The sequence below is a fragment of the Mycteria americana genome, chromosome 4 (genome assembly GCF_035582795.1).
Source record: "Mycteria americana isolate JAX WOST 10 ecotype Jacksonville Zoo and Gardens chromosome 4, USCA_MyAme_1.0, whole genome shotgun sequence".
NCBI lineage: Eukaryota > Metazoa > Chordata > Aves > Ciconiiformes > Ciconiidae > Mycteria > Mycteria americana.
Genome location: NC_134368.1, coordinates 37144779 through 37172392, shown reverse-complemented (window position 1 = coordinate 37172392; position 27614 = coordinate 37144779). Strand labels below are relative to the sequence as shown.

The 27614-nt window shown below is 37.3% G+C and overlaps 1 protein-coding gene across 3 annotated transcripts; it reads right to left on the bottom strand.

Moving 5' to 3' along the window:
* Positions 1 to 1077: 1077 nt before the first annotated feature.
* PDLIM3 (PDZ and LIM domain 3) lies at positions 1078 to 27614 on the bottom strand. 3 transcript variants are annotated; one of them, XM_075500200.1, is made up of 8 exons: positions 27199 to 27613; positions 20974 to 21125; positions 19263 to 19347; positions 11448 to 11515; positions 7840 to 8103; positions 5062 to 5189; positions 3885 to 3996; positions 1078 to 3060 (listed from the first exon to the last, which is right to left on the bottom strand). In XM_075500200.1, exons 1-8 carry the CDS (start codon positions 27289 to 27291, stop codon positions 2871 to 2873), a joined length of 1092 nt encoding a protein of 363 aa, XP_075356315.1. In that variant the 5' UTR covers positions 27292 to 27613; the 3' UTR covers positions 1078 to 2870. The 3 variants fall into 3 exon arrangements, with proteins under 3 accessions (XP_075356315.1, XP_075356316.1, XP_075356317.1); XM_075500201.1 differs by lacking the exons at positions 7840 to 8103; positions 11448 to 11515 and adding an exon at positions 11959 to 12146 and having other exon boundaries at positions 27199 to 27614; XM_075500202.1 differs by lacking the exon at positions 7840 to 8103 and having other exon boundaries at positions 27199 to 27612.

The window sequence follows — 27614 nt, the reverse complement described above, 5'->3', positions numbered from 1 at the left end:
TGTGTATTTTCAGATGCAGTTCTTGGCTTACTCATTTGGAGAATTACAGTTTCATGTAAGTTTTTAACATCTCCCAGAACAGCCCTGCTGTTTATGCAGCAGTAGCATAGCTGAGGAAAGCTTTTCACACCTGTTGATCAACATCTGAAGAGTCGAGATAACAAGCATGTGAAGTCACACTTACTATCTTTCTCTCCATCTAAAAATAAATCCCATGGCTCTCTTCAGCTTGTAATATATATATTAAAAAGTCTGGACACAGCTGAGAGGCACAGTAGCATTAAGCTATCATGATTTACTGGCTATGCCATTCTTAAGCCAGAAGATAAAGCAGATAGTTCTTTAGCTGGACACTTTGTAAAGGATTTGTGCCAGGAACCACTGACACCCTACTGAGATAAAGAATTCGGCCTTGAGCACGCTATAGAGAGAATTGCTGTATCTTTCTCTCACCTTTAAATCTCTATATTCAAGTCCCGCAGACTGAAGTGACTGTAGGATGAGATTTCCTATTTTTCTCCTCTATCAGGATTAAGGATTTTGGAATCTGCATTAGCTGAAAATCTTTGTTTCCTTTATGTTATATTGGTGTAAAAGTTTTCACATAGGCCAGTACTTGTAATGAGATAGGCTTACCTTCTAAGTCTATCAAAATCATGTTCAACCTCAAACCTCCCAAAATAGCACCATGCGATGATGCAATACCACTGAACTTTCCCCAAAGTTTTGGCATCAGGTCATGTTCTATGACTTTCTTTTAACCTAACAGTTCTTGTATCTACTTTTCCAAGAGCTTCTCCACATTTACAGTTGCTATGTTTGGCCTTCTAAAGAGAGAGCAGTTTTGGGTCTTCAGTTTTGAAAGCACATGATCTCATTCAGTTTTAGAAAGCTAATTTTGCCCAGATTACATACTCAAATGCCTAATACAAAAATTGTGTTTCATTCTTGCCAGCGGTTTGATAAATCCAAAGCGTACTCCTCTGTCAGGCTGAAAATGCCAAACTTCTATTATTGTCAAGTCACTTGACACTCACACTTTCTCATTTTTCATACCAGTTGAAAAGAAATACAGAGTCTTTATCACATATAGTAGATTTATTTTTACCTTCAGTTACTCCACAAAGAAATGAACGTTAAGCAAATATCTTAAAACACCAATGACATTTTACGTTTGTAAAAATAGACGTTATGTGCACTCTCACTTTCAAAAGGATTTTCAGATTTATTTTATGGGCTTTATCAGTGGAAAAATATAAATCCTACACATAGTCTCCATGATACATGAGGAGCAGAATTATGTTTTTTGCCCCCAAATAATTCAGGAACTAAACTTTAAAAGGGTGCAACACTTCTTTTATGTCTGCTTTTGATATGCAGGCATAAATTCTAAATGCTGTGACACACACATTTTAAAAAACATTTAAATTGTGAAATAATGCTTTAAGACATTTTGTAAAGTCTTTGAATATGTGGACATTGTATTTCAAGCTTTGGGACTCATCTGAATTTTAAAAATAAATTTAAAGTATGTACAGCTTCTTATTTTGATTCCATATTCTTCTTACATTTTAAGCTTCTTACATTGTAGAATGGGAAAAGTATATAAGATTGTTTGCCCCTGAGTTGTTAATTTCTGCTAGCCTTGTAGACTTGATATAAAATTTTGTAGATTTTCCTACTTTAAAGTGGATTCAAAATACCCCCATAAATCATTTATGAATTGTGTTGATATTTTTTAAAAATGCTTTGGTTTGTCAGTCAGGTGTGTATAAGTAGCTGGCACCTACCTGAAAGCAACGTAGCCCTTAAAAAGTTTCAGAAATTGATTTAAAAACTGTATTCTTTCAGCTTTTTTTTCCTTAGGACTTCACCAGGCTTTTTATAAAAGGTCTTTCCTTTGCATATTTTAATTAACATTTATTTTTAAAGTTGTCCCAAGTTTTAATTTACCAGCAATGGAGATATTATGATGATAGTTCCCCATTGTTTCTATTACGGAAATTGAAAGATGGAGATGCAAAAAAACAGCACCGTTTTCTGCAGAAAGATTTTTAAATTTACTTTAATTCTCAATTTGCAGTGAGTTCCTACTAGAGTGTGGGTTTTATTTCCAGAAAACAATATATGTGTGTCCATGCCTCAGAACAATTTTCTGCTAAGCGATGTGAAAGCTGATTTCATTGCAAATCATTAAAACAACGTAGAACTTCTGTTTTGCTTCTTACTAACCAGTCTTTATTATACTAGCCATTTTATTGTATGACATGGTAATTATTCCTTATCACAGTTGCTGCATCAGAAAATTAAGTCAATATAACCCCAAATTCAAAGCAAAGTAAGCAAAATCTATTTTTGGCATACATTAATGGTAGTTGAATAATAGATGGTGGAAGCAGACATGAACAACTGCTTGTTTTGTACTATCCATGTAAAATAGCTGCTTTTCTAATGATCTGTCAAGTTTCTACATTTGTTAGGGCCCCGCCTGTAATGCCTTGATGGCTTTGGTGTTTGCACAGATGCTTAATTTACGTTAATAATAATGTCTTGATTACAGCACTTATGTATATGCTGTAGTAATTATGTAATACCTCAGCTGTTTCACTTTTTTAATTCCAGTACAGCTGTTTTAGTTTATACTTTGTTGAGTTATATTGGCAACTTCAAAGATAATATGTTAGCAGAATTTTACTTGTATAATATGCTACTGCCGGCTAATAGGGACTTCCACCTCCCTCAGAATCCCACAAGAAAAGATTTAAAAGCTGCTATTTTGGAATCAGGCGGAAGTCCTGACACTTGTACTGCAGTTCTAAGCTGTTAATGGCTTTTTGTGTGCATGCATATATTTGTGTGTTAACGTAAGACTAGCATTTTGGGTAAACGGTAACTGCTTCATATCCCTCTGGTGGCCTCATGCGAGCTCGGGCATGAGCTTCACAGTATAGTTGGCCCTCCACAAAGAAGTAGCCTTTTTGTTTCAGGTTGAGATTGCAGTCGGAGCACACAAAACATTCTGGGTGCCGGTATTTATCACGTGCCTTCACCACTGTTCCTCTATACAGAAACAATGAAAAGAAAAAACCAATTAATTTATATGAATTTAAAGTGAGAAGAAACTACAGTATGACACAAAGTAAATTCTAGGTATTTATCTTAAGGCTTTTAGTTCGTCTAGTGGTTTTGCCGACTACTGTATAATTTAAGGTTGGAAGCTGAGTTTGAGTAAGCGACATAAAATGCTGTAGATTTGATCGCATAGTTCAATAGTTCGCTGGAAAACTAGAGTTTGAAGAAACATGTTAGTTTGGTTACAACACAGAGAGCACAGTCTAACCTATCAGTGACAAAATGAGTTTAAAAACCACGTTTCTTTTCCTCAGTGACTGTGTTCTCTGAGCTCATCATTATCTGTGTTCTTTGCTGAAGTTAGTGATGTCATTCAGGTAGAAATCTGGTAGTTTTAAAACAGGCCCACAGGGCTTTCTGGATACTTCCACTGGGTTGGGAGAAGGATGCTTTACACTACCAAGAAACTTCTGAGAATTCGCAGCCCGAGACAATGCAGCAGAGGTAACTGCTGGTTTCATTATGTATGTGTTAATGATTGACTTGCAAAAGGTCCTGAGAAACCTTAATTAAAGCCTTGATGGTACATTGTCAAAACTGAAATAATCTGCATCAAAAGTGTCTAAGGTACAGGTTAATAATTTGGGATTTAGAAGAATATGTTTTCATATCTCTGTTCTCTAGAAGCATTTTTCTACTAGTGCAGACGGAGACCAAGACCATCACTTGGAAAGCATTCCTGTAGTCTGCGGTGGTGTTTGAGGACATGTGCTTGAACCAGAGATTTCTAAAACTAAAAAGAAACAACTTACAGAATCCCATTCCCACACTTGTCACACAGCGGCACTTTCTGGACACCAGGCATGGCAGTAGGTATCTTTGTTACAGGTGCTTTCACACTTCTTGTACCCACGGGGCGTCCGTCTGAGAACCAAAACAATCCTGTTATGTACAGGCTAATATAAAAGCATCTGATGCAGTTAAATACTTTTACTGTAAATACAGTTCTGGATGTCCCTTATATCAAGAAACAGTGAAGTTTCTCTATACAAGTTTAGTGGGCCAGATTCCACCTGTTTGGAATTGGGAAAAACATTCTGTAGCTGTGCAAAAAGCAAGCACAAAAGTGATTTTATATATATAGTGCTCTCTGTCTCACAGACATCACCTAATTCTCTGATAGTAGGTCTTGGGTATAGTAGGAGAGGGAGGAGGCTTTGGCTTCAACACAGCAACGTAACATAGTCAAGACCTATTGTTAGAAAGCTTCTTATTTATATAACTAACCATACAACAAATTCGGAAAGATTAGTAACATGGTATGAATACAAAATTATAGCAAAATACAAGAAAATGCCAAGTAAAATCCCACAATGATATATATAGACAATAAAAATTAAAATTTTAAACATTTACCTTTTAGGTTAATTTTGGTTGTATTTTATTCTTTACAGTTACTGTACATATAACAAACTTGCAGCCTTTAGTAATGTTATTTTCAAGACTTCTTCATTTGAAGGAAATATAACTGTAAATTATATTGTCCTCTTCAATTTTTATTTAGAATGAAGAGGGGATGGGTGAAACTCATTTTAGGAGTCGGTTTAAGTTTCTCTTTTCCTGGATGTGGAAGAGAGTGTTTTCTTTCTTGGTGTCATGAGTATATGCAGCTTGTCCCAAAAGTTCTCTTGCATAAAACTTTTTATCATTCAGTTAAAGTCAACTTTGTGCATTAACAATCTTAAAATCTGAGAAGAGATTCTGAAAAATGTGATTAACACCCCCATTTTATTCACACAGGAGATTGCTAGCTATAAAAGCAAGGGGGGAAAATGTTAGGAGGCTGGTGTGCTATCTATAAGATTCAGAATGACTTGGGCTTTCAGAAATTCTTATAGCTCTGATCTCCCATATTTTCTTCTCAGATTCCCCCTTCCCACAAACATTTAAAAATGCTTTGAATAGGTAGAATATGTCATTATTAACCACCTTCCTCGGAGACTAAATTCTGGAGCACCTTAAAGGAGCCAGACTGGCGAGGCTGGCTGGGCTCCTCCTGGTTGGCATGCAGCATCTTGTACACGTCAGACTGAGGCACTGAGTTGGGAGATGGGTCGCTGTATCACAGGGAGGAAGAGCAGATAAAGCAGTTTAACAAACATAACTTTAAAGCAGTAGCTCCCCCAGGCATAGAATATGATTCAGGAAACAAACATAAAGACAATGTGTTTCTACAGCTACTGAAAGACTCTTTCTTCCAGGTAGCATTGCTTTATATAGCCTCCTCTTGATCTAAAAAGTGCTGAATAAAGAGAATCTGTGCAATTGTTACAAAAAGAAGTCTACAAACTCGTGCAAGTATTTCCGTAATTACTGTTCTGGCTCTAACGGCATTTGGAAATAGGCCGGTACCTGTGTTTAACCTCAAAGCACTTGCATTCCTATAATCAGCTGCTGTATTACCAGGCGCTCTTTGGTACACTATCTAGAAATTCCATTTTCACAGCAGCTGGCCTCAAGAATGTTGTTAAAATTACAGCTCATATCTTTACATAAGGTCAGTCAAAACCTAAGCAAACAAATCTTTTGGGAGAGTATCATGACATGAAGGTATTCTTCCTTTTCTAAGTTGGCTCAATCACTACTTAATATAGTGATTATTTGGCTAAGATAATTGTTACTTATTTAACTTATGGAGGTGACAAGAGAGAGTGAAGTAGGTATTGCATAGTAGGAAGCATTGTAAGGTGAACACTGATGAATGGATATTCTATTTCTTAATTTAATTAGAATGGGACATGGCTGACTTTTTGTAATGCCAATTTTATGATAAAAATATAAAGTAAATTATTGTCCAAACAACAGTTGATGGTTGAATTTCCAATGACCCGTGAGCCGAAGATTTTACCAAGAATATTTCATGGTATTGTAAACTGTGCCGAATGTTTTAAATTCATCATGATAACTAACATCCTAAGTAGTTGAGAGGAAGAGTAGATGACTATATGCACTGGCAGGAATTAGGCTGAATGTGTGGCATCTGTAAATTTCAAACTGCTACTGGGACTAATTAGAGAGGTCCAAATTTACTTTGATGAAGTCTGTTATCTCAGTGATACATACATAAATGTCCAGTTTAAGCTTTGTGTTACAACTGGCGTCCTACTGTCTGTTAAGCCTTAGGTAAGTTTCCAGTGGAAATAAGCAACTAATTCTGCAAGGAATTAGACTGGATTTTGCTTTATATGGTTTGGTTTGTTTCCCAGGGTAGCATCTATGCTGTCAAATGGCACAGTAAGGGCAGCGGCAGTTGGGCAGTGACCCCTTAGGTTAATTGTTTACACCTTCATCCATAAACAGATTTCTCTGAGCTGTCTTTAAGCTGGTGAAGAAAATACTACTTTCTTCTCTTGTTGCAAGGTTTTAATGAATAGAAGGAGCTTAGTTTTTACAGTTCTCACCAAAGGCTAATTAAACCCTTGATTCTCTCCTCTTTACTAAAATACTTCTAAACATCAAACAAGTGATAATACAATTACATACAGAAGGCAAAAAAAGAGACACAAAGGTGTGAGATAACATTTCTAAATGCATACATAGTGAAAACCAATCCCACAACAAAAGAGACATTTCAAACCTGCGTAGAGAGTCCGTTCTCAAACTGGGAATGCCCCAGGCATTTGTGAAATCTGATTACTCTGGGCTTAATCCATGATTTCAGAATAAAGAAAAAGCAAATTTTTCTTTTATTGTTCTCTAATTGTTGTGACTGAGGATAAATATTCATGCAGTAGAGTAACATCACTCTGCAAAGACTTCATGAACTACAGTTTTCATCAGATAGGGTGAACTTAAATACTTCTGTATAAATATAATTTTTATGGTTAGTAATAGCCCGATTCTGCAAGGTGCTGAAGAAGGCTCATTGGTGCCAGTGATTATTGTTTATTTGAAATATTAGTAATTAGCTTTAGTTTACACCATATGTATGAATTATTAACTTAAGTACTGTTGTAAAACGGAAGAATATTTTACTATTATGCAAAAGTAAAGGTAAAGCAACGTGAATGATGAATTGTCCCTTGAAAAAAATGAATAATGCTTTAAAACATTTTATTGTATACTCATCATTGTTATCCAGATACATAAGGTTCCTACCTGACTTTTAGTCATTGCAATGGATAAAATTAATAAGTCAGAGATGGATTAATAGACCTACAAAGTCAATTCTGGCTCTTTTTGGACAAGAGCTAGTCATACTAAATGAGTTGTCCTGAATGGGAGTTAAATGTCTAGAACACTATAAACATGTCCAAGATTTCCTAAGCTTCACAACCTGAATTTCAACAGTTGAAATCAATTTGAGTTAATAATAGTATTTTATTAAGTATTAATAAGTTATTAAATAAATAATTATTATAATAAGAAATAGTTTTGAATTTTGGAGGGAATCAGAATCTTGAGTTGGAGGGGTCAGTCAGCTAATAGTCCAGGCAGTATCATCAGTTTTTATTTATTAGCTACAAATATAAGAGTATTTCCTATGGAATATTTATTTGTAAATTCTGAAAGACTCCTTTAATACTTTGGGTTAAAAATAATAAATTACTAATATTTTATGAAAACACTGAATGGCTTTAAGTGACTTAGGTTCTCTCTAACCCTTTTACCCATCTTTGTAGAAAGCGTGATATTATTAAAGCTCATGATTTTTGGTATGTTCTAAATTTGTACATTCATAAATATTAAAGATACTGCTCTAATTACCTTATTACGGGTGTTTCCCCCAGAGCTGTAGAAACTTGGCCTTGCAGTGTTTCCATGATATTGTCATCTGAGTACAACTGCATAGGTGTGTTAAACTGAGCGTGTACAATCTTGACACCGGGAAGCTCCATTTCCAAGGGAATGTTAGGGGCCATCTTAGACACTGCTTTCAGCTCGGTAGGGCAGATAGAGCTAATCGTGCTAATTGACGAGGGGGTACTGCGTCCACTGCCACAGTCAATCCCCGAAGGAGTGCTGCATCCACTGGGTTAATAGCCAGATTACAGAAGAGTGTGCAAGGCATATCAGATTATAGAGAATAAAGACAAAAGGTCAGGAATACGGTGATGTTAACAGGCTGAAAAGCGTAAACAGAACAGATACAGAAAGGCAAAAGAATAGAAAGTAGAGAAAAGCAAAAGTATGTGTATTCATTGAAAAGTATCTTCCTGTAAAAAGTATCAATGCCAGTTATAAAGCAGTCCTTAAAATTCTGGCACGCATTTTCTTTAAAGATAGTAAAAATTCTTTGATAGATTGAATAATTCAGCATATGCTATTACTTTATATTTTTAATGCTAGATTTTATTGAGGGTTAAGGAAGCCTCCCTAAAATTTGTTGTTCTAAGTGAGTAATTCTTAACGTCTGCAAAAGGGTAGCATAGAAAGGTTATGTGAGTTGTCCATGTCAGTCACAGAATAAACACCTGCAGTACTGGAATCCTAGGCACGTCATTCCAGTCCTGCACCTCACAACCATTTTAGTCCACAGCTGAAGAGACTACTATAAAGCAGTATGAAATAACGAATGTGACATTTCCTAGATTTCCTTAAATTTCACAATAAGATATTTATTAATCTTTTAAAATTAGTTTAACAAGACATTTCATTTTTTTAAATATTTGTTGAATGTTTCAAAGAAGAAAAGATACTAAACCAGCCAGGCATACTTTTGCATTTCTAAATTACAGTGTTTCCAGAATGTAAAGTGGTCCTTCACAAGAACAATGGGTATGTATTCAGAGAATTAATTTTACTGCTTTTGAAGTAGATTTTACATATAATTTATATATAATAGAGAAGATGTACAGTTTTTTAGAAATATTAATGTTGCTTGACATTACTGAAGTAAAGTTACTGCACACCAATTTGACATCTCTGGAAAAGGATTAGTAGAATAATGTGAACGTTAAGCCCAAAGTCTTTTTCAGTGTCACTATTCTGAACACTTCAGTCTTTTCTCCATAGCACCCCAGAGGATTTCTTTGTCATAGGATATTTCTTTGCTGTTGCTGTGTACCAGCACATAGCCCAGGCTTTCCACAGCCATTGGTTACCATTCATGTGATATTCAGAGCTATGGGATGATAAATGCTTCATCTCTTTCCTCCAGCCTGCATATCAGGGTCGTGGTTAGTTCTTTCCAAGCTGAATGATTCTCTGTAAACCCGGGAGAATACTCTATTTCCCAGTTTGATAGTACAGTACTCTGCCCAGTAGCTACTCCTGGGTGGAGAAGACGACCCAAAATTCTGCCTTTGATTCAGAGGGGAATTTGTGTAGGACCACTTTCTCAAAAATGTAAAGGGAAATATATACTCCACCATCAAAAACATATCAAAAGAAAGCTAATTCCAGAAATGGTAGGCAAGCCTTAAAGCAAAAGTACAGTTCTGCATCATTGCCTAGCATGAGCCAGCCAAAAAATTCACACGGGGGCAACTTATAAATTTGCAGTCTTTTATTTTAGAATAATCAAGACCACCTTTAGATCCTGCAGTAGAATAAGTTTTGTCAGTGCTGATAGTGTTAGTAAGCGGAAAGTAGCAGGAAAAGGCTAGAAAAAGCACAACTCTTGCTATGAGCAGCCAAAGTAATGTTAAAACAGAATAAATTATAGGCAAAGTATAAATAAAACATAATCATATATTAAATAGAATTTCCAGTTAGTTTTGCCAGAATAAAGTCCAAAATCGTGGCTAATGTCAAATCTGTTAGCTCGAACCCACAGGCCGGAATCAGCTCTTCTTTTAGTCCAAGTCCTATTTAGCCTCAGCTCTCTGTCCTAAAGGGATATGTACAGTCAAGGTGGCTTTTTGCTGTGTTTAGCAGAGGATATGTATTGAGCCAAACTGATGACAAAGTAGCAGACAAACAGTGTGACAACCAAGGTTTTGTAGATGTAACACCCTCTGTCAGAGATTCCGCAGTTTGTAAACACAGACTTCTCCAGTGCTAGAACACCTGACAGACCTTGCCCAACTAAAGTTCTGAAACTTGTTGCATCCCTGTCAGGTTAATTTTTGCAGTTTTTTTCCCCATATGACATGCTGGAAAATGGCCATTTACTTCAATATTTTCACAGAAAATATTGTGTAATTGAGGTTTCTGGATTAGGAGATTAGGCTCTTGAGACACTCATTTGAATCTCCATAAATCCGATTAAGTACCTGTAAATGGTACCTAGTGGTCCAAACGTCAGTTTAGGTACAGTATGCAAGTGCTGCCTATGGTTAGAGGCCATGCATGTTGGCTAAGGACTGTTCTGTCATTTATCCTGTACCAGCATCAGGCTGCAAGGAGAGATGGGCACCTTTTCTCCGCTGCAGCGGTGTTCTCCATTGATAGTTCTCGTTCACAGAAGGATGGGATGCTATCCATCTTCTACAGTCTCCTCTTTATCACTCAGGGGGTTGAAAAATTTAACAGGTCTCACAAAACTGATAATCCATATGAGATTGTCCTTTGTACACAGGAATCAATTATCATCCTGTTTTTCTGGTCTAGTTTGACAGACTTAAATTAGTGTAATTGAAATGCAGGCATTTTAAATTTTCAGAATGAAATGCAGGGCACCAAGTTCACTGGTAAAAACTGCTACTGCTAGAAAGGATAAAGGGTAGCATCACAATATATTGCATCACTCATGGGCTTTTGAGCTTCCTTGGGTTATTCGCCACAGAGTTTGCATTGTTTTTTCCCCTCTGTATTTAACAATGTAAATAATAGTGAGGCATTTCATCCCCAGTTATGATAGAGGAGTATTACACTAAGATGACGGATGTAAATATATAAGCTTTTCTGCATTTTAGAGCTTTACCTGTCTGTGGCATCAGATAGTTCTCCTATTTGAGCTCTGCATTAGGTTGCCTGCTGAATAGAGGTCTGCTGAAAAGCAGATGTAAGATCTCTGAATGGCCTAGATGATACCTTGTATAACGAGCTATCTTTTATTTAGCAAGTTAACAAATTACATGTATTTGCATTTGGACAGAAGAATTGCAGAGTCCCATAGATTTATAAGTATACAATATCTGGTGCTACGCTGTAAACTGAATCAGGTTAACGAATATAGTTCCTTCAGACTCGTATCAGTATAACTGAGATGGGAGTGTGGACCTGCTTTCTTTCGGAAATAGAAATTTGAATTTCAAGCCTGATCTCTGCAAGCCAACCATTTCAGGTATTTTTAATTTCAGTGTTAGGCTATATATTACTATAAGTAAATTTCAAATGCATCAGTATGCTTTATTAATGTGAATGGTGAGTATCCATTAAAAAAATAACACCATGCATCCAAATCCAGCACAGCACTCAGAGTTTATAACCTGCTTCGGCCTGAGACTATGAAAGGTTTGGGCCGAATATTATGCTTGTGTTCAAAGTAGTTCATATCCTGTAAAGAAAAGAGGGTTAAAATAACTTTCTTTGGCCTGTAAATGCTTATTTCTAGTAAAAAAGTAGCTAACAAAGTTTTAAAATTGTAACCATGAAGTAACCGTGTTTAGTTAGTACCTTCCTGCTACTCAAAATACCATCACTTTTGTGTTCAGAAACATTCAGAGTAAAGTGCAGTTGTAAGAGAGAAGGATGGTAGGTAGTGTTGCAGCCCAACATAGAGGGCAAATTTTAGCTACCTGCAGCGTTGCTACTACAGAGCTGAATGGATAGTTTTCTGTGTTGGAAAAAATTGCTTCCTTTATCACCATTTTTTTTGGATAATCAATAAACTCCTGATTATCAGAAAAAACAGCAAGAGCTGGACTTTTTAATGGAAAACAGAACATGTAGCGATATACCACAAATGACCATGTATTATAAGTAAATACCAGTACTCACTTTTGCGATGAGTTAGGAATGAGACCCCTCAGTTGTCCATGAAGCGCGTCTTGAATATTGCCAGATGAATACAGCCCAATTGGAGAATTATAGGAGGAGCTCACTACCTGTCTTTTGTCATCAATATTTGCTGCTGCAACAAAAGGCTGGGCCCTTCTGTTGTGAGCTGTACCAATAGGCTTGAATTCCTGTACATGATAGGCAGACAAAATACACAAAGCTACAATGCACACCAAAGCTAGTAATGAGTAAATCTGACAACATCAGTATTGTTAATCTCTGCATTTTTTACTTTTGCGACTGTTATTTTTAACTGGTGCAAGCAGACTATATTTTTCCATGAATTTTCTATATGCTACTTAAGCCATACACATTCAGAGACTATTATTTTCCTGCCTCAGGGCAAGTAGAAGGCATTCCACATTTGTAAGTACTGTGCAACTTTAAGAAGAAATGGGAGGGATGAATATTATAGTAACCTGTTGTATTGTTCTCTAGATTTTGCACTATTTACATTCTTCTTTTAGAATCATTCGATGTATAGTTAGCTTAATTGCTTTGCTTTAGTGCTAATCTCTGGCTTCTGCTTTTTTGTCACATACGGATGGAGGGACTCGCAAAAGTATGAAGATTTTATTGTAAATGTCTTGCCTAGAAAACACGTAATTTTTAACCCTTCTTTTAACTGAAATAGTCTGGAATGTACATCAGATCGAGGACATTCTTCTGAACTTGTTCCATACTTTGAAGCATACCTGTGTGTCAAAAACTGTGATGCTGTATAATTTAAAGACAATGTGAAATTATCATAAATAAGTAAAACCCAGAAATGGGTAAATTGGAAATCATTCTGCATATGTTTGTTTATTTCTGGAATACGATTTTGTTTATTTTTGGCCCAGATAATTTCCTCCAGTTGTGGAATTCATAGGGATAAGATCTGGAAACAAAATCTCTGATGACCTTTCAGATAACTTGCAATGTTATTCCGTAGTGATTGGCAAGGAATATAACAGGAATAGACTGTTGAATGTGTGAAAATTCACTTATATGTATTGTGCATATCGAGTACAGTCTCCTTTGAGTCCCTGTGAGCTCAGGTCCATCCCTAATCCACAGAAATAAAGACTTTGGAAAAAAATAGTTTTGCTGAAGGTTTTTTTTCTTCCTTCTGTGCTAGTGGGTGAAGAACCTTTGCTGCTGTAGTCCATCACCTTTTCCTGATGTCCTGCAGCGCTCTTTGGAGACAGTACTGCGAGAGCACTTGAACTTCCATCCATATGCAATAAAAAGCTCTTGTTCCTAACGAAGAGGTTTGTACAATTTCACTTGGTCTCTTTAGAGACTGGAACTTGCAATGTTAAGATAGCACAGGTCACTAATACTTCAATTTTCATGGAAATCTTTGCTGAGTCTCTGATTTGGCTTTGTTTTTGAGCGTGGTAGGTGTACTAGGAAAACATCTACAGTACTATAGACCATTTCTGTATTTACATTGCCATCCCACTGTGTCATATGACCTGTAGACAGTCTAAGTTCTGCTACTGTTGAATGAGATTTATTTCAAATTGTTGAAGCTTGTGTCTTAGGTGCGAGAGCTTTGGCTTAATCACTGTGTACAGTTTACGCTGTCACATATTTGCTATCACGTTTTTAATGGTGACACACCCAACATCTTCAGCTTTAAAATTATTTGGTTGCAATTGTGGTCTTTCACTTATGTCTTCCAAGCTGTACAAACTAGTCTTCTTGTTCTGCTAAATAAAACTCTAAACAAAGTGTTTTTTTGATGCAGAAATGCCTTTTTAAAATTACCTTAGACTTTAAGGAATACTAGAAAAATTTCTAGTTAGAACAAATAAAACCTATTACCAAAAGACAAAATAGATATTTGAATACTCAAATCCACAGAATAAAGCAAGATAATAAGAGGAGATTAGATGAGCAGGGACACATTTTTGACATCTGTAGATTTGTATTCATTCCTCAGAGCATTATTTCCTTTCTCAAACAATATCAAGTCTCTGTTCAAAGTTTTGGTGAATAATTTATAAAAATTGTGAAAACCTGAATGTGAATTGGTCCTTTTGTTTTCATTTAAAACAAAAGTTTCAGAAATATATTTAGGAACAGATGTAAAGAAAAGTCATGGTTATATAGAATGTGCAACCAGAAAATGCAAACAGTAAAAAGCAGCTTTATTAAATGAAAATGTTTAGCAGCATTGCACTGTAAGAGGCTACTGAAAGCGGCAATCAGATAAATGAGCACAAAGGTTTTATTTGCAATTCCTTGTTTCTCTTTGATAGAACTGGGTTGCCATTAACAAAATGCATTAGTAAATGGAAATAACCTACTAGTGTTTAGGATCATGTCTACTTAATGAAAGATATTAATGTCAAAGTATTTAAAATTCATTTAAATCCATGTATGATACAAAACAAACAAAACCAACTGTGAACGTTGTAATTTCATCCCCTTTTTTAATTTCTTGTGGACAAATGAACAGCACAGAAAACACATGGCACCATAATAGCATGTTTACAATATAACAGTTGTGAAACAAGTATTTGCAGTTAGTTAGACTTAAATTCCATTTTCTTTTTAACTCGTCTATTCATATAAAATGTCAGTGACAGAACATACAGCAGCAAAAATAGTCCAGCTCTTGTGTTTATTGGATCTCATTGAATCTGTGAAAAGTCCTCCTTTAGTTCAAAAGCTAAATGAGAACTGGAGGTTGTTGAAATTCCTAATCAGGAATATTCGAGAATTGCATTATTTAATTTCTTAATTTTTTTCTAGCTGACTGAAGTCCTTTTTGCAGGGGTAGCTACATTTTGTATTGATATAGGTATCAGGAACAGAATGAATGTAGCCCCCAAAGTCTTGTCAAAATGCATCCAACACGGACCCTGTGATGGGATTCCTTGGGGATAATTGCTATGACAGTACACAGATGTTTACATTTTGGAGGTATCATGTAACTAAAAGCTTTATCTCTGAATGCTGTTATGGAAGAGGGGGTAGGTCCTCAAAACTAGACTAGCACAGTTATATTGTTTCAGTACTTGATTATAAGTGGTAATAGACTATAAGCTTACTTTTTAGAATAGTGGTTGGGGTTTTTTTTTTTAGATTTTTATGCTTATCTATCTGTATAGTATATTTATATCTCCCAGGAATGTATAATGTCTTTCATGGCCAAAAACCTAGTCACACTGAATAAAATGTTCAAAGCAAAAAAGAAAAGCCCAAATAAAAAAAATTCAAGAAATTGTGATAATGGAAACAAATTCATTTTAGATGCGGTTAAAGTGATTGTAACTGAGAAAAAATTTACAGGTCATAGTATTATTTTACATTGACAATACAGCAGAAAGGATTTAAAAAATGATTTTATAAGATACAGTTTGCCATTTAGACTGTTTTATTTTATCTTCCTAATTATATTCTTTGAGAACCTTATGTTCTAAGTTGGTTTTATACAGAATACAATGTGTATACAGAATATGATTGTATTAGTAATACTTCAAGTAGTCTGTTATTTCCTATTATTTATCCATCACGCTATAGGTTGCTCCAGACTAACAAAATTAGGTGTCTGGTTTTTATGAGGGAATGTGTAGCTTTCAAGAGTGGCTCTCAGTCAGCCACTTATTGCTGTAAGTTATTTACTAGACTTGTTGCCTTAGTTTCCTCTTCCCAGAGGAAAAAATAGTGACGGTTTTTGTTGTGCCATGACAGTTGCCTATATCAATCTCCAAATGACTCTCTGGGGCTGCTCAGCTTAACGCAAAAGTTTGCTACGGTGTAAAGGTTCCTTGTTCCATAGCTGAAAGTAGGCACAGAATTTAGTTGTTTATCAGTTTTCACATAACCGTCTCCAAGCATCTGTAGAATAATTTTCGTTCATTTAAGCTAATGTAAACATTCTTTGGCCAAGTATTTGGCCAAATTGCTGAACGATTTAAAATATGTTTTACTGTCATTTATAATTATCTTTTATTAGCTTGCAAATAGAAATTAGGTACTTACTAAGAAGACTCTGTAAGTCTGCATCTCTTATTGTTATTTAGTTGGCTTATAATGTATTTTAAATTATTGATTTCCCTTTGTGAAACTTTCTTAGTGAACTTTAAATTGTCTGTCTGGCAAGAGTGAAAAAAATCTGACTACATTTATAACATCTATGAGCTTTTGAGTAATTTTAATTATTATATAAATGGAGGAAATGCTTTTTATAGAACTCAATGATTTTCCATTTCTGCACACCAGTCAATGTGTACAATACTTTTGGATAAAAGTGTTTTACATTTGAAGGAATACTATACTGCTTTTGGATTTTTCTCCATTTGTCTGGGCTTCAATGCCTTTACTTATAGTTGGACTTCAGCAAACTCTAATATGACCTAAACAACACAGGTTATAGTTGTGCAATAATTTGTCATCTGAGGTTAAAGAAACTTTGATGTTGTACTGTTTTCACTACTGGTATACACGCTGCTGGGTCTTGTGTGTTGTGACTAAATATGCAGTAAAATTTAATTTAAAATTTCAGCAATTGTAGAAAAAAAGGCTGTATTTTTTTCCACAGGGTGATGGATGTTCTTGGATGGCAGAATTTAATCTAAAATGTAAATAAACTGTAGAATGGTTTAGCATATGGTTTAACAAAGGCTGTGGATGTTGTCCACCTGGACTTTACTAAAAGCTTTTGATGCTGTTTCCCACAGCATTCTCCTGGAGAAACTGGCTGCTCATGGCTTGGACGGGTGTACTCTTCGCTGGGTAAAGAAGTGGCTGGATGGCCGAGGCCAGAGAGTTGTGGTGAATGGAGTTTACTCCAGTTGGCGGCCGGTCACAAGTCGTGTTCCCCAGGGCTCAGTATGGGGGCCAGTTCTGTTTAATATCTTTATCAATGATCTGGATGAAGGGATCGAGTGCACCCTCAGTAAGTTTGCAGATGACACCAAGTTGTGCAGGAGTGTTGATCTGCTTGAGGGTAGGAAGGCTCTGCAGAGGGACCTGGACAGGCTGGATCGATGGGCTGAGGCTAACGGTATGAGGTTCAACAAGGCTAAGTGTCAGGTCCTGCACTTTGGTCACAACAACCCCATGCAATGCTACAGGCTTGGGGAAGAGTGGCTGGAAAGCTGCCAGGCAGAAAAGGACCTGGGCGTGCTGGTCGACAGCTGGCTGAACGTGAGCCAGCAGTGTGCCCAGGTGACCAAGAAGGCCAATGGCATCCTGGCTTGTATCAGAAATAGTGTGGCCAGCAGGACTAGGGAAGTGATTGTCTCCCTGTACTCGGCACTGGTGAGACTGCACCTCGAATCCTGTGTTCAGTTTTGTGCCCCTCACTACAAGAGAGACATTGAGGAGCTGGAGCGTGTCCAGAGAAGGGCAATGAAGCTGGTGAAGGGTCTGGAGCACAAGTCTGATGAGGAGTGGCTGAGGGAACTGGGGTTCTTTAGCCTGGAGAAGCAGAGGCTGAGGGGAGACCTTATCGCTCTCTACAACTACCTGAAAGGAGGTTGTAGAGAGGTGGGGGTCGGTCTCTTCTCCCAGGTAACAAGCGATAGGACAAGAGGAAGTGGCCTCAAGTTGCGTCAGGAGAGGTTTAGATTGGATATTAGGAAAAATTTCTTTACTGAAAGGGTGGTCAAGTATTGGAACAGGCTGCCCAGAGAGGTGGTGGAGTCACCATCCCTGGAGGAGTTAAAAAAACATGTAGATGTGGCACTTCGGGACATGGTTTAGTAGGCATGGAGGTGTTGGGTTGACAGTTGGACTAGATGATCTTAAAGGTCTTTTCTAACCTTAATGATTCTATGATATTTGTTTACAAGCATTGCTACTTTTCTGGGGCCTGTTATTTATTAAATATACTCAGTACTCCTGATTTTCCTAGGAAGGAAAGAGGGAGACATACTAAAATGAAGAGGTTGGCTATTTAATCTAGGAGAAATTTGATTTAATCTAGGAGAAATTTGAGTCTGATTGCCCAATGGAGACTGCTTTTCAGTAGTCTGCCAAATAGCACTTAATGAAATCTCGTGATTTATTTTTAAGTAACTATCCTTTTTAGGAATGCAGCTTTCATGCAAAGGGTTTACTCTCCTGTCATACATGCCTACATGGTTTTCTCTATAGCTTTTTTAGTGAATTTGTTCCATTACTATTTATTTTATGTATATCCTATCTATTCCACAAAAATATGCATTTAAAATAGTTTTGTTTCTTTACTATACTATCTCCTGCTGCTGAAGAGGCTATATTATTTCTGATGAAGTTTGCTATCTCACTTAATGCAAGTTTTTATATTGGAAAGAAGAGAGAACTGGAACACTGAAATGCCATATTCATGTTTGGGAACGACTCCATGAAAACAGAATTGGTGGAAATATTTATTACGTAGGATTTACTGAAATGGAATCTGCACTTACATTTTTCTAGGGTAGCACAGAATGAATACTTTCACATACTTGCTTTGATCCTGGAAGGCCAGGATTAGCAGAATGCTCTTCTCTCCCCCCTCTTGAGAGAACAGCAAATGTTCACGTAGGTTCCAGAGGAATGACAAAGGAATAAAGCACTAGCTGTAGACAGTTGCTAGCTAATTAACTATTAGCAATACGGAGACTTTGGCTCATAGCTTTACACAAGGGACTGGGTGCAAGTTTGAAGAGAGAGGAGGATTTTAATTGATTGGATTTGCTTTGCTCATATACAAGGATCAAGACTGTGCTGGCCAAAAGTGGTGAATGGTTTGCTTATTGATCAGCACATGGGTTTTGTACAAATTTTTAACTTTCAGTTCTGTGGTGTAGTATAAAAATGTGTGGAAGTAAAGAGACTCAGTATTAATGGATCTCCCTATTTAACTGACTGTTGTGATGTGATGAGTGTATTGCTTTGGTACTTGACATTTATTCCTGATTGAAGAACTTCCTCATATAATGAAGAATCTCTAAAAGAGTTAAAGCAACTTAAACCGTATCAGAATAATAGGAGATATTTTCTTTCCATAATAAAACTATGGTGATCTGTACAGTTTTAAAGAACAGTGAGGATGTGTTGTAACTTGGTAATGTTTTGTTTCAGTTATAGCTGAAAAATCAGAAACATCCATTCAGATAAAATGTTGTTCATACATATCATAATCGTGATGGTTCGTATTAGCTTAAATTGGCAGATAATGGATGAGGTGCTATTCAAAGAATTTTAATGACCACAAGGGAGATCATTTAGAGTGTGAAAAGGTGAATGGAAATGGTTAGGTAACTTTTAAGAATTCATACCTGTGGTTCAGCTTCCAAATTTATCTTGAAGGGGTGTGCTTTGCCATCTTCTGAAACTTGTGGGGACCATAATTTAGTTCCTGCCCTAGAAAGAAAGAAAGGCTTTTTTAATGTTTTGATATAAAAATACTTCAGTGATCTATAACGTATACTATATGTAAACAATATATAAAAAGTTTATTTACTTCTTTAAAAACTATGTATACTATGAACAACGGGAAATAATTTGTTAGTAGTTACCAAAAGCAAAGGCAAAGGGCAATTAGTGCCCTTCTTACCTGAGCTGACCAAACTTTTTACAGTTTTGTTTTTTTAATGGTTGATAGAAGGAACATTGGGTCCTCAGAATATTTTGCACAAATAAGTGAATATGTTAGTAATAATCCTAAACCAGAACAATATCAATTTCTTTTTTTAAGACCACGATATCCACACAAAGCCTGCTTTTCAGTGTAGGAGGAGTGCAGTTTAGGTACGCGAAGTATATGTGCAATTGTAAATAGGAGTTGCACAGATGATTCTTTCAGTCACTGAAGCAGAGATAGCAAACATGCAAATACCAGTTACAATTCTGTCTTCATTGACAAAGTGAAATGTGGCAGCTAATTTTAAAATAGTGTAATATTAATGTTCAATATTAATCTAGTACTGTTTGTTATATAAATACAAATATTTAGTATTTTAAAAATATGCACGTATTTCATAGGCACAATTACACTTGTCATATTTTGAAAGTTACTTCCTAAGAGAGTTGCTAAATGGCATATATCAATCTGTAACAGAACCTGGACCTAACTGCAGGAATTTTTTAACTGTGGTATGTGCTCTAGTAATTAGACAATGCTCCTTACAAAAAAAAAACAAACCCAACCTTCTGTATTTGGAAAGGAATATTGTGGTCAGCTGTAATAAAGTTCTGTGCCTCCTTGAGGGCCTCAGGTCAATCGGAGCTGTCTGATTCCTGGCGGCAGCTGCAAGAGTGTGCTAGGTGATTCTGATTAAAGGCTGAGCAAACTCAGTTAGGAGATGCGAAGATGCAGGTTGTTTCTCTTGCTGGCTTTAGTTGAGAGAAACGAACGCGAAAAACTTCTGGACTCCTGCAGTTTAGGTAAGAGAGGGTTTTCTAGTTTTGTTTTGTTTTTAACATTGCTTTGAGAATCCTGTATTTGGCTTAATGCATTGTGACCAAAGAGGTGGGCTTTAAACCCCCTCCTTTGTCACCCCTTAAGAAAGTCTGGCATGATGTTGCTTTCCTTAACTGGGAGGGTACACTAGCAGCTTTGCCTGTGCTGGAGAGCGGGAGGCAATGATAAGCACCTGTGGCTGAGGGAGTCTTGGAGCAGAGAGGAAACTGAACAAGCGACAGCTGGCTGAGGGTTTTATTATTGCCCCAAAATACGAAGAATTGTTTGCTTACTGACAGCAAACGTAGGACTTGTGGAGTCAGCAGAGGCAGTAGGCGGTACGGTTCACAGCTCAATAAATGTGGTGAGTAGCCTGAGGGAAGCTATTCTTGTGCCCATGAAGATATGTTCTGGGGACCCTTGCCTAATCTGGAGTTGGTGAGGTAGGTCTGGGTGCTTGTAATTTTAAAGGTTTTTCTGAAATTCTTAAAACTATTCAACATGGTTACATTATATAATAGTTGTACTGCATCATCAGTTGGTTGGGTAGTATCTTCTTTCAGAAGGAAGCAGACATGTACACATACCTCTCTATTTTCAAACAAAGCTGATGTACAGCTGCTTTAATTCTCTCCTGGGCATCGTTATGTGTCATGTTCTCTGTGCTGAGCCCATCAATAGCTACAATAACATCACCAGGGCACAGGTTGGCAGCTGAAGCCTTGCTTCCAGGTGTAATCTGAAAAAGCAAAATTTAACTGCTTAAGCAACATGCGTACCTGAAAATTGATAGAGAAAATAACCTTCACCATGCTTCCCTGTTTCCTATTGGGTTGGGGAGGGAGGCAGTGGGCCTGTAAACAGCTATATGATTGCTTACAAAAACAGTGAGTTCTTAGTTCTGCCCGACCCTCTGTAGTTCTATTGTCAGATCACCATATAAATGCTTTATTCATCATAACTTCAAATTAGATGGAAATTAGCTTCACAATTCTGCATTGAATAGTTTCCACTCTGATTTCAGTAGTTACTGTAACTTGTCTTTGAATCTTCCGCCTCAACTGCCATTGTGTAATTGGCTTGAAAGAAACAGTTAAGTTTTTCCCTTACAACTCCAGGCAATAGCAGAAGAATGGAAGTGTTAAGAAATTGTGCTACTTAATGTTCGTGTGCGTGATGTGCCATTGACTGGGTAATATAGAAAGCCACTTGCGGTCTTACCACATTTAAGGACAAATACAGCAGTTGGTGTGTTTTCTGCTAGCCTGGCCTCTCATGTTGAATCACTAAGTAATCATAAGTATGCTAATAATTGTGAAATGACATTTTTCTCTTTATTCATGTCTAATGGAGACCCTGAACTCCTTAAAGTGCTTAGCTTTAAGTCCTATTGCATTTGACTAACAGTGGCCCTGATCCTTGAAAGTGATCTGTGTGGTGCAATTCATACCTCACGGAAATGTACCAACACCGGTGACATTCACAGAAATAGCCCAAAGCTTATCTTTCTATGCTTGCTTTTTTTTGGTCTTGTTGATAGTCTTCTACATCATGGTTAAAATAATTGAAATTCAACATAATTCTGTTTTAAAATAACTATTGAGTCGCCATCCCTGGAGGTATTTAAAGGACGTTTGGATGAGGTGCTTAGAGACATGGTGTAGTGGTGGTTTTGGCAGTGTTAGGTTTATGGTTGGACTCGATGATCTTAAAGGTCTTTTCCAACCTATATGATTCTGGGATTCTGTGATTGTAGAGAGGCCGTGACCTTAGATGCTACTAAAGCTTGTTCTAGGATTGCAGGCCTTTATTTGCAAACGGGTGACTCCTCATACCACCACAGCATTTAAACAAGTCTTTGGGCACTGAGTGGGATTTAGGTCCCTTAGGTGTGTATTGCCATTTTAGGTGACCTTTGATAACCAAGACAGCAACATGAAATCGATGGATGTAGTACACAAGCTTCTGGAATTCAGCTCTTCTGGAACAGCAGAACAAAGGGGACAGGTTGATTCATCTGAAAATAACACTAGCTGCTTATTTTTAAGTAAATGAATCCCAGTGTGAAGGACAAAAATACTAATATAGTCTTATTTACAAGAGCAGTTCTCTGACCTGTGCCATGTATGGAGTAAAAAAGCTATTAGAGAGAATTTATCTCACCATAGGTTCTGCTATGGCCAAAGCAAGTGCCATCTCAATTATTAAAAGTAAGTAAGTGTTATGGAGGACTGGAAAACATGCTATGGAGGTGTTCTTCAATTCTGACATTTCCCAATTTTCCAGCAGAGGAAGAGAGTAAGCTGCCCAGTATACCTACAGTATGTTCTGAACCCCAGCTATGGTGAACCTGACGGCCTTGCTGCCTCTGAAGGTGACAGTACTAACTGTCAGCATAAAAGTCAAATAGAAATATTCTTTCTGATATGTGTTGCACTGTATTAGTGTCAAAGCAATGGCAAAAATGAACCAAATAGAGTAAGTCTCTCCTCTTTTCAGCTGTCCATCTCTCTTAGGTGGGTCTGAATGCTCAAAGAACTTAGAGTTTGTTTTGTGGGCTTTTTTCTGCATTCCAGCATGTAAACTTAATTTTGATGTCACTGTAACAACTTGCAGTGCATGTGCTATTATCTAGTCAGGCAAACTTTCCAAATGGGTGCTTGTGGACAGCTGGAGCCTTTTACTCCCTCACCCTCTAAAAGAATGGACTCATGTATTGTGTGCTTAACAAAGTGTTAAGGTGCCTGAACAATCTGTCTGAGTATGAATTGAGGAAGCTGCTTATAAATTCTAAGTCTGGAGTCTCCAAAATGTTCTGTTTCTCAGACTTCAACAGCTGTAAGTGTAAATGAACTACACTGAGACCGCTTCCATTACTGTAGTAGGACAGGGGTAGAGGTATGGTAATGCTTCTCCCTTTAACCTGGAATGGCTCCTGACTTTGCTTAGCATGTTGTGGACATGCATGGAATGACAAACTGCAGCAGGAGTCCTAGCGTTCGAGTGTGACTATTGATGCTCTAATACCCAAAATGGGCAAAAGCAGCCATTCTTGGTTCCCTCTCAAGAGTAAGCTTGCTTGAATAACCCTTATATAGATAACTTGGTAGATTATGCTTTTTACATGCCACAACAAATCATCTGCTATATCTGAGGCGTACCTCAGTAACGTACTGAGATAATGACCCTGCCTTATAAAGTAGCATATCTGTCTAGCTACGTTCCCCTGCAGCTGTGCTGCTAGCAGGACCTAACCCGCTCTGTGTTGCTGGTAATAATGCACAATCCCTTGGATTTTCTTAACGTGTTGTCACCAGCTGCAGTGATACCACTGTATGGTTGGATGGAGTTACCATTGTTTGGTGGGAGCAAGGAGGGAAAGGGGCAGCAGTCTGTATTTCCTATTCCTTAGCTGAATTATTGCCAGGCTTCTGGGACTTGTCTTTTGCGCCTTAACGCCTTGATGGGGGTGCTGAGCTCTACTTGCCCAGGCCTTCTGGGGTGCAGAACTACCTGCCCTTGTATAGTCCTTTCCCTCATCTGCTCTTCCTGGGTTTGATGGAAGGAGCTGGAGATCTGCCACTAGGATGGGGTAGGAGGAATACGGCCAGGTGCCAGCTCTTCTCTCTCCTCAGTATTTCAGGGGGGAATCTTGACTGTTGCTTGTGGGGAAGAGGGGCAGACAAAAGTACTGCAGCCTACATTTTATAGCGAGGGACCAGGTTGTGCATTGCAAGATCATACCATATCATGGGTATAATATTGATATTGTCGGTACCTCGGTAATCAGAGTGATACTGCTTCTTAAGGAACTTATTGGTGATGCATTAAATGTGTATTGTGAACGCTTAGAATCATATTATCACTGTAGTGTTTGTTGTTTGCTCACCCCTGCTGCATGAGGTAGATTCTACTGGTGCTTTGGGAAAATTTTTGCCTTGCTCTTCAGGACACGTCTGTATGGCACGGCTGTTGCTCCTGTATCCTGGGTAGCTCAAATTTGGATAAATGCAAGGATATGTGTTGAACGTTCCGATGTTGTCAGAGACTAGATAACTATTTAACCACATGAGGGGCAATGTCTCCTATGAAACTTTGAGGAAAACCTCTCTGCATCTGTTAATAGACTTGTGAAGCTCGTCATGGCACTCCTTCATAAATATTTCAGGCTCTGTGTTTTCTGAAGAGAATGATGAATGTCTGCAGACAGAGTGGCTAAATATAAAGTTCAGTTAACATAAATACTTGCATTGTGATCTGTAAAGGTCTATATTAAAATAGAATTTAAATCTAGAGTTGCTAATATTTTGCCATTCCCTCCAACCTCTACAAGTTTTAATTGTTTCTGTAATGCTTTATTCAATATGACTTAAATTCTAGGTTTGCATTCCTCTAAACACTTAACCCAAAATGTTATCTTCTGGTCAGAATAAACTGAAATTATTCCGTTTCATTAAGACTAGGGTTTTGATCAGTTTCATTGATGTACTTTCTTTGTATCTGTGTTCCAAGTAAAGTTCCAAGGATTTCAAGAAATGTTTTCATTGTTTCTAGTTAATTCTTTGTTTCTGACCCTAATAGAATCTGAATATGTCTATTTTTAGTCCCCTCCTGTTCTTCCTGCCCTCCCAGTGATCATGATCTGTGGCTTTTGCATGTGCTTGAAACAGTCAAGAGAATTGCCTTGCTTGGGAAGTCGCAGATGGGCTTTTGAGGTGACATCTGTTCTTTAGACAGGTGGATGATGATCTCTTATGTTGTCTGTCTCTCTTGACAAGTCCTGGTAAAAGCTTTCTCTTGTTGAACAAGGACTATATCCAACTGAACTTAACACCTGTCCAATTATGTTATTCAAAATTGTGTTTAAAAATAATTTCCATTTATTGTTTTCATGGCTAATAATTTTTTTGCTTGTCAGGACAGTTAAGCCAAATGTGAGTGGGCGGCTGGTGATACCTTTTACAAAAGGAATACCTAGGCCCCAAAAAGCAACGCATATGAAACTTGCAAAATATTCACTACTTCTTGAGGGGCACTGCATGAATACTTATTTAGGGATTCTTCTAAATGTGTGCTGCAGCAACAAAAATATTGATTTTAAACAAACCTACCGTTAATATTCTTGAAACTGAGCTAAGCAAATTTAAATGTCATTTTTCCCCATATATATTTTATTTCGTAGTTCTACTTGAAACGTGATTTTGAGCATTTTTATACTATGCTAGAAACCAATGGCTTATGTCTTGTGAGGCATTTGGTAGGTATGAGTCAATTGCAAAATCATTTATTCTTTAGAAAGTTACATTTATAGTAACATCCTTTGTTATTGCAGTTTTAAACTTCATTGCACTTAATCTAAACACAAAGAAAATACAAACCAGACACCGCTAAAATATTTTTCATTAGAGATAATGGAAACTATTTTTCTTTTGGAGGCCCATAAAAGGCAATGAAGGCCCCAAAACATCCAGAGATTTTTTTCTTTTTTCATTCAAAGTGTTTTGTCTTGTTTCTCCAAAGGTTTTGCTATGTCCTACGAGTATTTGTTATGAAGGTACATACAGTCAAATAATTGTGTTCTGGCTTACTTTTGTTTAAAATAAGTAAAATCTTTTATGCTTATATAAATCTGGAATAAGTGATTAAATGAAATTAATTTTTACTAGTGTAATATGTGAAAGGTTGGTCCTTAAACTTTCTACAGACTCTTGTTTAGAAGCATATTTACTGCAAGGCATCACCAGTATCTATCCTTCAAGGCTCTTGATGTTTATTTGATACCAGGCATAGTGTATATATTGAGTCATAGTGCAGGGCTTTTTAAAAAAAAAAAAACAAACAAAAACCCAAAAAAAAGCATTGGTGATTTGGAGGCTCATGGGACACACACTTGGTATGTCTGAGGTTCTGAAAAGCAGCAAAAATATAAGGAGAACTAATTCTAGTCTGATGTGCATTGAACATGATTTTCAAAATATACAAATTATCAAAATACATATCCTGTCTTTTGAGTAGATCTATGTCTGTAGATGCAGGGCAGCTGATGGTGTTTTATATGCTCCATTCATCAATTAACTGGTTTCTTAAATAAATTGCAATTAATAGCTTGAAATCCATGAAAAAATAAAGGCTCGGATTCTTTCCTGTTACTAGGGGGGTAAGGTAAATTGTCTGTTTCTCAATATGGCAGAAAACACCAAAGAACTCTCTCCTTCATATTCAGGGCTGGGTGACTTTCTAATAATTCACCGATTTAACATTTATGAAAGTGAAAACCTTTACATATGTAAAAACGGGTGCTGTTGCCTTTGCTGGCAATAACCAGAACTTGATTTAATTAAATCAGAGTCAGATTAATCTTCTAAAGTTGGCACAGAGTTTGCAAAGCACAAACTTCCAGACGTGAGGAGCTGCTGCCAAGTAGTCTTCTCCCCCGGTGATCACAGAGGCTAGTTGTGAAAATGATAAAAGTGGGGTCTGGCCTTTAGTAGGCTCAAAACTAATTTTCTCATCTGAATGCTTGGGGAAATCATGCCAGAGTTTTTCTGCCGCCAAGGCACTTGAATTCAGTTTTTGAGGCATAAGTAGAAATGCAGTTCAAGTCTCTTAGACCAATAAAGCAATCCCAGAAACATGTCACGCAAAACTTGTAAAAAGTGTTAGCATTCAGCTGGCTCTCCTCAGAACTAGCAGCTACTTGCTAATCTACGCACAGCTTCATCTGCACCTCTGAACTCCAGAAAAGTAAAGGGCAAAAATCTGCAATAACTAATAAATGTAATAAATAGAAAGGAAATGGAAAGAGTACATACCCTGGTTATGATTAAGGGTTGGTTAAAATCTATCCCTCCTGAGAGCCTGAATCCCCAGGGTGCTGGTCCTTGGAGAATAACGTTTTGTGGCATTCTGGACAGGTTTTTCTTGGTTACTGTTCTTTTTTCCTTAGGTCTGTGTGAGGAGCCGAGCTATAAGAGGAAGGGTGCTGTCAGTGGAGCACCTGCCGGACAGGGCAGCCGACCTTGTGTACCTCTTGGGAAGTTTTACGCGTGCCACAGCTGCGGGCACTGCACTTTATCCGTGCTCTTGGGGTGACGTCAGCCAGTCCCTCGGCTTCTCCACCCACAGAGGGGAGTATCGAACTCGGACAAATAAAGCCTGAATGCTGGAAAGTTTACAGCAAATACATCAGCTTTATCTGCCGCTTCAGCGTTCCCCTCGGCCCGACAAT